This window comes from Schistocerca cancellata, chromosome 1, assembly GCF_023864275.1.
Source record: "Schistocerca cancellata isolate TAMUIC-IGC-003103 chromosome 1, iqSchCanc2.1, whole genome shotgun sequence".
NCBI classification, from domain to species: Eukaryota; Metazoa; Arthropoda; class Insecta; order Orthoptera; family Acrididae; genus Schistocerca; species Schistocerca cancellata.
The window spans coordinates 1,111,384,834-1,111,396,373 of record NC_064626.1 but is presented as its reverse complement, the minus strand read 5'-3'; the positions used below and the strand labels follow the sequence as shown (position 1 = coordinate 1,111,396,373).

The 11,540-nt window shown below is 46.1% G+C and overlaps 1 protein-coding gene across 1 annotated transcript in view; it reads left to right on the top strand.

Moving 5' to 3' along the window:
* The first annotated feature begins 1,072 nt into the window (after positions 1–1,072).
* Positions 1,073–11,540, top strand: part of LOC126131776 (uncharacterized) — a 75,862-nt gene continuing 65,394 nt past the window's right edge. The window contains exon 1 of the mRNA XM_049915175.1: positions 1,073–1,274. Coding sequence (XP_049771132.1) covers positions 1,073–1,274 — 202 coding nt within the window. The remainder of the gene's footprint in view (positions 1,275–11,540) is intronic.

Below are 11,540 nucleotides of genomic sequence, written 5' to 3'. Positions count from 1 at the left end.
GCCCCCATTTTATCGATGGCAATCTATATGGTGCAATGTATGCTGATTTCCTACGTAATGTTCTACCGATGTTACTACAAAATGTTTCACTGCATGACAGAATGGCGATGTACTTCAAACATGATGGATGTCCAGCACATAGCTGGCGTGCGGTTGAATCGGTATTGAATAGCATATTTCATGACAGGTAGATTGGTCGTCGAAGCACCATACCACGGCCCGCACGTTCACCGGATCTGACGTCCCCGGATTTCTTTCTGTGGGGAAAGTTGAAGGATATTTGCTATCGTGATCCACCGACAGCGCCAGACAACTTGCGTCAGCGCATTGTCAATGCATGTGCGAACATTACGGAAGTCGAACTATTCGCTGTTGAGAGGAATGACTTACACGTATTGCCAAATGCACTGAGGTTGACGGACATCATTTTGAGCATTTATTGCATTAACGTGGTATTCACAGGTAATCACGCTGTAACAGCATGCGTTCTCAGAAAAGATAAGTTCGCAAATGCACATGTATCACACTGGAACAACCGAAATAAAATGTTCAAACATACCTACGTTCTGTATTTTAATTTAAAAAAACGTACCTGTTGCCAACTGTTCGTCTAAAATTGTGAGCCATATGTTCGTGACTATTACAGCGCCATCTATCACAAAGTGAAAAAAGCGATCACATTTCTTTACGTACTACACGAATATGTAATAAAAAATGAGGGTTCCTATTTTTTTAAAAAAAGCAGTTGATATCCGTTTGACCTATGGCAGCGCCATCTAGTGGGCCAACCATAGCGCCATGTGGTTTCCCCCTTCAAGCTAGACGAGTTTCGTTCCTTGTAGTCTTTTTCGTTTGATGCTTATTTCGTGAGATATTTGGCCCGGTCTCGATCAATGGACCACCCTGTATAATGGTGCTGACTTCTCTCAACGACAGTAAAACTTTGAAACACGTGTCTATTTTGTATCAGTTTTCACTATGGAAGTGCCAGTTCTCATAGACACAGATATACACTGCAGACCCTGACTTACTTAGTTACTAGAGAAGAGCGTTTCATTACGAAGCCTTGAACATGTCTGTACTGCAGGGGCTCGTGACGCATGAGACTTGTGGCAGGCTGCGCGACGGGCGATATGCTCGCTGCCGCTATCGCAGGGCCACGCCGCTGGTACCAGCCGGGTCGCGCGAGCGGCGTACTTGTCTGTCGCTTAGTATGAGTTCCGCCGCCGCAGCCATGGGGCCAGCAAAGGTTCTCCCCGCGCTCGTCGCACTCGGTAAAGTAGCGCCTCCGTATCTGACCACGCACAACGCCACTGCTTTCGCACCATCCTCACACTGCCACGGAAAATAGCACTTACACATCGTTGATCTCTTCTTCTAAAACTATACTACTCAAGCCATTTTTCATTGTGTTGCCAAGAGAAGGTCCCTACCACTGTCACTTTCCCGTTTCTGTTCCATCCGTGTATGGTGTACAAGAAGAACTACTCTCTTAAGTCCTCGAGTGAGCTCAGATTTAATTTTCCCTTCAGGCCGGCATTTTGCTCAGGATGCATATTCTCACAGGATGGCAACATAGTGAAAGAACTGGAAGCGAGGTGTAGCAAAGCTAATGCAGTGAGCGCTCAGCTACGATCTACTCTCTTCTGCAAGAAGGAAGTCAGTACCAAGACTAAGTTATCTGTGCACCGTTCAATCTTTCGACCAACCTTGTTGTATGGGAGCGAAAGCTGGGTGGGTTCAGGTTATCTCATCAACAAGGTTAAGGTTACGGATATGAAAGTAGCTAGGATGATTGCAGGTACTAGTAGATGGGAACAATGGCAGGAGGGTGTCCACAGTGAGGAAATCAAAGAAAAACTGGGAATGAACTCTATAGATGTAGCAGTCAGGACGAACAGGCTTAGATGGTGGGGTCATGTTACACGCTTGGGAGAAGCAAGGTTACCCAAGAGACTCATGGATTCAGCAGTAGAGGGTAGGAGGAGTCGGGGCAGACCGAGGAGAAGGTACCTGGATTCGGTTAAGAATGATTTGGAAGTAATAGGTTTAACATCAGAAGAGGCACCAATGTTAGCACTGAATAGGGGATCATGGAGGAATTGTATAAGGGGGGCTATGCTCCAGACTGAACGCTGAAAGGCATAATCAGTCTTAAATGATGATGATGATGATGATGATGATTCAGGCCGGCAGGTGGCAGGACCTAAGATGTTCAATGGTTCAAATGGCTCTCAGCACTATTGGGACTTAACATCTTGAGGTCATCACTCCCCTAGAACATAGAACTACTGAAACCTGACTAACCTAAGGACAGCACACACATCCATGCCCGAGGCAGGATTCGAACCTGCGACTGTAACGGTCGCGCTTTACCAGACTGAAGCGCTTAGAACCGCTCGGTCACAACGGCCGGCAAGTAACATGTTTCCCGGCTCTTCTTGGAACGCATACTCTCGGCATTTAGTAGTTGCCCTTTCCACTGTGCTCGGCGCTACTGATGTAGCGTCTGCCATTGGAGTTTGTTGTTCCATAACGCTCACGCGTTTACTAAAATAAGACCTTATTAACGCGCCACTCTTCCTTGGATCTTATCTCTCTGATGTGTTAATCCTACCTGGCAAGGGTCTCAGACGAGTAGTATTCAAGAATCGATCGACGAGTATTTTGTAAGCCATTTCTTTAGTTGATTAATTACATTTTCTTAGGATTCTTGTATTGAATCTCAGTCTGCCATTCTACTTTTCCTTTAACTAAGAGGGGCACCCAGTAACTATCGCAACACAGAATGAGATTTTCACTCTGCAGCAGAGTGTGCGCTGATATGAAACTTCCTGGCAGATTAAAACTGTGTGCCCGACCGAGACTCGAACTCGGGACCTTTGCCTTTCGCGGGCAAGTGCTCTACCATCTGAGCTACCGAAGCACGACTCACGCCCGGTCCTCACAGCTTTACTTCTGCCAGTATCTCGTATGGTAGAGCACTTGCCCGCGAAAGGCAAAGGTCCGGAGTTCGAGTCTCGGTCGGGCACACAGTTTTAATCTGCCAGGAAGTTTCATATCGCAACACATTTTATTTCTGAAAGCAGGTTTTTCTTTTTTTTTATTATTCAGGATTCCAGTACACCGTATTATTCCTCACTCTTTCGGCTACAAAATCCTATTTTATAACATAATCTCCGTTCAATGCGATGGCCTTAGGGCACCTTACTAGGAGGGCCTGTCTGCCCGCACGATACCAATCGACTAGTCGATGTCTGAGCTAACATCTTACGTCAATAACTCCCCCATCATTCACGTACTGCTTCCCGCAGAGTGCATCTTTCATTGGGACAAGCATGTGAAAGTCGAGAAGAGCGAGATCCACGCTGTAGCGTGGATGAGGAAGAACAGTCCAGTGAAGTTTTGTGAGCTCCTCTCGGGTGCACAGACTGGTGTGAGGCCTTGCTTTGTCACGGAGAAGCAGATGCTCGTTTGCAGTTTTGTGACGACGAACACGCTGAAGTCGTTTCTTTAACTTACTGAGAGTGGTACAATGCACTTCAGAGTTGATCGTTGCACCAAGAGGGAGGACGTCGAACAGAATAGCCTCTTCGGAGCCCCAGAAGATGGTTCAAATGGCTCTGAGCACTATGGGACTTAACTTCTAAGGTCATCAGTCCCCTAGAACTTAGAACTACTTAAACCTAACTAACCTAAGGACATCACACACATCCATGCCCGAGGCAGGATTCGAACCTGCGACCGTAGCGGAGCCCCAGAAGACCGTCGCCATAGCTCTACCGGTTGAGGGTGCGGCTTTGAGATTTTCGTTCGCAGGAGAGGTGGTGTGGAGCCACTCCAGGATTGGCGTTTTGTTTCCGGGTGGAAGTGAAGAACCCATGTTTCATCGCCTGTAACAATGATCGACAAAAAAATTATCCACATCAGCCTCGTAGTGTGCAAGCATATCGACACGTATGGTCCTTCCTTGTTCTTTATGGTCTCCTGTTAGGCGTCGAGGTTCCAGCGGCCACATACCTTTGACTGTGTCAACACTACCAACAGAGACGTCCAGTTGTGCAGCGAGTTGTTTGTTCCTGACCCGTCGATCGCCTCGAATGAGAGTGTCCACACGCTCCAGCATTGTAGGAGACGCAACTGTTTGCGGCCAACCGGTACCCAGAAGATCGAGCAGGTTTGCCCCACCTAGTTGCGATGATAACAGATGCCTCGGCCAACAACTCATCGCGCTTTTGTTCACTTCTAGGTCTCCGCACACATTCTGCAAGCGCCAGTGAATATCTACGATACTCTGGTTTTCCGCCAAAAGAAACTCAGTGATGGCTGTCTGTTTGGAACGCTTCTCCGCTGCTACACTCATGCTCATAAATTAAGGATAATTGCAGAATGTAGTGCCACACAACGTGGCACTACACAATACTGGCGCTAATAGCGTAGGCACATAGGGAACACACACGACACAGATCTGTAAGTCCACGGTATTGGTGATAAGTTGAGAAAACCGTCCCGAAACACATGTGCTACAAAACGTCACTCTTTCCTGCGCATGTACCCTCAAATGAATATGGGGTATGATCACCACGCACACATACGCAGACCGCACAACGGGTTGGCATACTCTGGATCAGATGGTCGAACAGCTGCTGGGGTATATCTTCCCATTCTTGCACCAGTGCCTGTCGGAGCGCCTGAAGTGTCGTATGGGATTAAAGACGTGCAGCAATACGTCGACCGAGAGCATCCCAGACGTGCTCGGTGGGATTTAGGTCTGGAGAACAGGCAGGCCACTCCTTTCGCCTGATATCTTCTGCTTCAAGGTACTCCTCCACGATGGCAGCTCGGTGGGGCTGTGCGTTACCATCCATCAGGAGGAAGGTGGGACCCACTGCGCCCCTGAAAAGGCGGACATATTGGTGCAAAATGACGTACCGATACTCCTGACCTGTTACAGTTCCTCAGTCAAAGACATGCAGGGGTGTACATGCGTCAGTCACAATCCCACCCCACACCATCAAACCACGACCTCCATACAGGTCCCTTTCAAGGACACTTTAAGTGGTTGGTATCTGGTTCCTGGTTCACGTCAGCTGAAAACCCGGTGAGAATCGCTGTTCAGACTACACCTGGACTCGCCCGTGAACATAACCTGGGAGCAATGTTCCAATGACCCTGTACTGTGTTCTTTACACCAGGCTTTACGGGCTCTCCTGTGACCAGGGGTCAGTGGAATGCACCTTGCAGGTCTCTGGGCGAATAAACCATGTCTGTTCAGTCGTCTGTAGACTGTGTGTCTGGACACAACTGTTCCAGTGGCTGCGATAAGGTCCCGAGCAGTACTCCATGGCAGTCTGCGGGCACTGATGGTGAGATATCGGTTTTCTTGTGGTATTGTACACTGTGGACGTCCCGTACTGTAGCGCCTGGACACGTTTCCTGTCTGCTGGAATCGTTTCCATAATCTTGAGATCATACTTTGTGGCATACGGAGGACCCGTGCTACGACCTGCTGTTTGACCAGCCTCCAGTCGCCCTAATATTCTACCCCTCATAACGTCCTCAATGTGTGTTCTTTGAGCCATTTTCAATACACAGTCACCATTGGCACATCTGAAAACGTCTGCACACTTACTCGCTGCACCGTACTCTGACATACACCAACGCACCTGCCAGAGCCACCGTGCGACGATCGCAGGTCAAATGCACGGCATGGTCATACCCCGAGGTGATTTAAACCCGCAAACCACCCACCATATCGTTGTTTCACCATGTATCAGCATTATTCTTAATTTATGATCATGAGCGTATATATAACGGTGCCACCTATCGAAACCTCATGAAAAAATGTCTCTGAGCACTATGGGACTTAACATCTGAGGTCATCAGCCCCCTAGAACTTAGAATTACTTAACCTAACTAACCTAAGGACGTCACACACATCCATGCCCGAGGCAGGATTCGAACCTGCGACCGTAGCGGTCGCGACCTCATGAAACTATAGGTGCTGAAGCGGGAACATTCTATGATACCGCACAACAAATTCTGCATTTTTTCAACCAAAATCGTCCAAGGAAAAAATATATTGCATTACTTATTAAACGCCCCTGGTAGTTTTATGTCCTACTTTCATTTTAAGTCGCTTAAAACGGATAGTCCTAGAGATTTTACGGTTGCCAAAATATTTGAAATAATTTATCTCCGACACTGTAACCAAAGTGTAAGAGGTCTCTCGAGCTATTTTTGAGCAATACGCTTCATTTATTTAAGGTGCTCGTCAACTGCCAATCCCTGCACCGAGCGTAAAAGAAATTTTATATGCAGGTAATGTTGAATGGGACTGACACATAATTTCCAAGTGTCAATGTTATCCACTATACCACATTTTTACCTCATTTTCGATTCGTGAGATTTCCTTCTACAGGCACTTGACCGGACTTGTTGTGCTTTCGTTGGTGTTTTGTTTATGCGCATTGTCTGGCTGGAGCTTACAGGTTATATGAAATATCCGTTCATGCGAAGTCTCCAGATGCCGAACTGTGCCTCCCATATCCGTTATTTACTCCATTGCTACGCAGTCTGCACAGGTACTAGCCAAGTTATTTTGCGTGCACTTTACTTGTAAGTATGCCTTACATGTTCTGAATCGATAAGTTTGTCTGATGGGACCTATTGTGAGTTCAGTATCCGAAGAATTGTTTGCTACGGGTGAAGATGGAAGCAAATTCCTACTTTCACCAGATCATTTACAATAATAGTGAATGGTAATGGACGTATAACGCTTCCTTTGTTGTTGTAGTCTTCAGTTCGATGACTGGTTTGATGCTGCACGGTTACCATAATGGTCTGTAATTGTTTTTTATTTTCCTTTTGGTTTGGCTGCAATTATATTTGTGTCGTCATTATTGCTTTCGTACTACTCTATAATACTCCTGAAGAGAAAGTTTTTGCCTCTTGCCTTATGGTGAGGTTCCGATGCTGAAATTCTCTTCAATTATTCTCAATGGGCCTACTTTAAATTACTTTTTATGATCTTTGGAATTAATAACTATAGAAATGGAACGGATAACGCTAGTCGCACCTTCAGCCAACGCATTGCTTGAAACATGCCCGTAACCAAACTGACAGTAAATTGCCGGCCGGAGTGCCCGTGCGGTTCTAGGCGCTGCAGTCTGGAACCGCGTGACCGCTACGGTCGCAGGTTCGAATCCTGCCTCGGGCATGGATGTGTGTGATGTCCTTAGGTTAGTTAGGTTTAAGTAGTTCTAAGTTCTAGGGGACTGATGACCACAGCAGTTAAGTCCCATAGTGCTCAGAGCCATTTGAACCATTTGACAGTAAATTCAACTATCGGAATTTTATTAATTATTTGATTTAATTTCGTTTAATAGCGTTGCCACTTTTTCTCTTATGGGGTTTATATTTGGTTTGCGTCATCCAGTTAATAAAGAGGGTATTAGGAACTTCATGAGCAGCACGTAATTACCATAATTACCATGAATGTTGTATCAAACACGATTCTCTCTGAATATGAACTACATTATTTCTTACTTGGAATAACGTAAGCTCTAATTATAAGAAATTAATAGTAAATGAACTTCCCTTAATCGGACTCTTATCCATGAGTTATCCCTTGATCACACTATCAGAAAGGCAGAAGGGGAAACACTCTCAGAACAACACACCATTTTCATGCAATGACACTCACAGATACACGCACAGTAAGCAGCATCGCGCTACTGATAAATCTAATTGCATTAGCGTACGTCATGCGAAAGCTCTACATCAAAGATGTCCTAGGGTACATTATTTACGTAAGCTCGTGAAGCAAGTGGGAAAGATTGAATTAATGAGCAAACACACGTTCAGAGGGGAGGCTTTGATTACAATAAATAATACAGAAAATGTTTTATCACTTTACCTAATGACATGAACTGACAGAGGGGACTATGCACTTTTGGTGGTAATACTCATAACTGCTATCACTTACGCAAAATTCGCATGAATGTTGCCGTCTACGTGGCTGAAGGAGTTATAATCCTGATATTGAAATCGAAAGTGGGGGACAGCAAATGAAAAAACACGAGCACAGGCACCAGGTGAATCTTTGCTAACCATATGGATCGCTCCCACTCACAATGAAACATATTCAAAATTAATATCAAAACGTCCCAAATTACTTTTAGTACGCGTTAGGATACTGTGTCAGTAGCTGGCTACCTTGGTCAAGACACTGCTACCACCTGCATACACGAGGCCAGCACAACGTCCCCATCACGAACCACAAAGAGAATCAACCGAACACTCAAATTAATCGAGTAAAATGTCTATCGCGCAATTCATGCTACCTCTAATAATCACTGACCACAGTTAAACACCCACCAATAACAATATCCTGACCGTTACTGCTTTCTTTCGAAAGTCGCAATGACACATGGCGCGGATACAAACTACAAAGGCCGGCCGCGGTGGCCGTGCGGTTCTGGCGCTGCAGTCCGGAACCGCGAGGCTGCTACGGTCGCAGGTTCGAATCCTGCCTCGGGCATGGGTGTGTGTGATGTCCTTAGGTTAGTTAGGTTTAAGTAGTTCTAAGTTCTAGGGGACTTATGACCTAAGATGTTGAGTCCCATAGTGCTCAGAGCCATTTGAACCAACCAAACTACAAAGAAAGTGCCGCGAATTCGTCCAAATATTAACTAAAAACATTCTAGCCCACTTTCTATTAACTTTCTTGAAAGTTCGCTACCATTGATCGAGTTCACACCTATGTATTTTCCGCAGTTACTGTGCCACACCAGCAATGACGCTACCTGACCGCCAAGACTGCATTACAAAGAGGACCACTTCAAAAGTTACCTCCATTGCACAAAACTATGCTAGCGAAGAAATATCTGCACCTGATTTCGTATATACCACCACGTAAAAGTCTGGAGCACGTCCTGTAAGGTGCAAGACTGATGGTCAGCACTTGTTCGAAGACAGTGGCAATGACCACCACTCATCAACTTACTCCGCCAAAATAATAATAATGACCTCGACATTTGACTCTTCACTAATAAAATCAACCCTAAATAACGCAACATGAGTCCAGTCCACAACGCTGTAACTCATTTTCAATTCTTATCACATACCAACTGGAGCTCAGCAGGAGGACGACTTTAGCGCAACCCCACTAGCAGCAGTGTCAGAACATGCCTTCTTTCCGGCGACAACTGTCCCTAATTAAACCGCTGGACTCCACTGGCTGAAGACCAACCTACACCCTCTACTCTCGTCCGAATCGATCTTTCTACAGCCCTCTGAAGCAAACTCTGTGCTTAACTTTCTCGTGCTAAGCTTTGACAAGCCTACTGCTTGCTATCTATTTTTGGGTTAGTACATCACCTACCTGCATCCCATTACAATCCCGTAACATTAATGTCAGCCTCGATAGCTGAGTGGTCAACACGACAGACGCTCATGTCGGGGCCTTGTTTCGGCTCCTGGTTCGCTTCCGCGTTCGCCGATGTCTTTCAAACCATGTTTTCTCAAATTCCCTCTTTCTCCTTCAGCAAATACACTGAAGAGCCAAAGAAACTGGTACACATGCATAATACCGTGTTCAGATGGTTCATATGGCTCAGAGCATTATGGGACTTAACATATGAGGTCATCAGTTCCCTAAAACTTAGAATTACTTAAACGTAACTAACCTAAGGACATCACACACAGCCATCCCCGAGGCAGGATTCGAACCTCATACCGTAGCCGTCGCGCGTTTCCAGACTGAAGAGCCTAGAACCGCTCGGCCACAGCGGCCGGCTCGGCTCCTGGTACTGCAAGGGGTTTTTCTTTGGTTGGGTTCACTCAGCCTCGTGATGTCAATTGAGAAGCTATCTGGTTAAGAGGTAGGGGCTCCAACGCCGAAACGTCGCCAACGACTGGGCCTGTGGTGTGCTGACCCTATGCCCCTCCATACCACATCCGAATATGAATGAAGGATGACATGGCGGTCGGTCAACTACCGCGTAGTCTTCAGTACCTGATCGCGGAGTTTCGTACCCTTATAAACAGTAGGATATAGACAGAACGAGGAAGTGTGACACATAGGAGTACTTGTCGGAATAAAACACAGTGGTGCACATTTCCAGGTCCAATGGCCGAGGTTTATGATTACAAGAGAAGAAACACACTTTTAATGTCATAGACGACTGTAAACATTACCGATCTGCATATCGGAAATAGTGGTGAAGTGTACTAACTGTACCGCTTCAATGCAACTCTCCATGCTACCCTGTCCTGTGCAAGCCTCTTCATCTCCGAAAAGCTGCTGCAACCTGCATCGTTTTGAACCTGCTTACTATATTGGTCTCTTGGTCCCCACCTAATGGTTTTACAAAAATGGCTCTGAGCACTATGGGACTTAATTTCTAAGGTCATCAGTCCCCCAGAACTTAGAACTACTTAACCCTGACTCACCTAAGGACATCACACACATCCATGCCCGAGGCAGGATTCGAACCTGCGACCGTAGGGGTCGCGTGGTTCCAGACTGTAGCGCCTAGAACCGCTGGGCCACATCGGCCGGCTATGTTTTTACCCTCGACTCTTCCTTCCAACAGTAAGTCCGCGAGGCCGGCCGCGGTGGTCTAGCGGTTCTGGCGCTGCAGTCCGGAACCGCGGGACTGCTACGGTCGCAGGTTCGAATCCTGCTTCGGGCATGGGTGTGTGTGATGTCCTTACTTTAGTTAGGTTTAAGTAGTTCTAAGTTCTAGGGGACTTATGACCTAAGATGTTGAGTCCCATAGTGCTCAGAGCCATTTGAACCAGTAAGTCCGCGATCCCTTGATGTCTCAGAATGAGTCCTAACAACACTTTTTTTTTAGTAAAGTTATGCCGCAACTTTCTTTTCTTCCCATTGCAATTGAGTGCCTCCTCATTGGTTACACCATCTACCTATCTAATCTTTAGCATTCTTCTGTAACAAAACCAAAAGCTTCTACTTTCTTTTCTCTGGGATTTACGTCATCCACGTCTCACTTCCGCGTAAGGCTACACTTCAGACAAATGCCTGTAGAAAAGGCTTCCTAACACTTAAATTCACGTTTAATGTTAACAAATTTCTCTTCTTCAGAAGCTCTTTCTCTTGCCATTGCCAGTCTACATTTTACGTTCTTACTGCTTCTTCCATTATCAGTTATTTAACTGCCACTTCTTGTGTCTAGTTTCGTAATCTAATTTCCGCAGCAACGCCTGATTTAATTCGAATACATTCCATTACCCTTGTTTTGCTTTTGTGATGTTCATCTTATGTCCTCCTTTCAAGATACTATCCGTTACGTTTAACTGCCCTGCCAACGCCTACGCTGCCTCTGATAGAACTACCACGTCATCGGCAAACATCAAAGTTTTTATTTCTTCTCGATGAACTTTATTTCCTTCTCCATACTTTTCTGGCCGGCCGGTGTGGCCGAGCGGTTCTAGGCGCTACAGTCTGGAACCGCGTGACCACTACGGCCGCAGTTTCGAATCCTGCCTCGGGCATGGATGTGTGTGATGTCCTT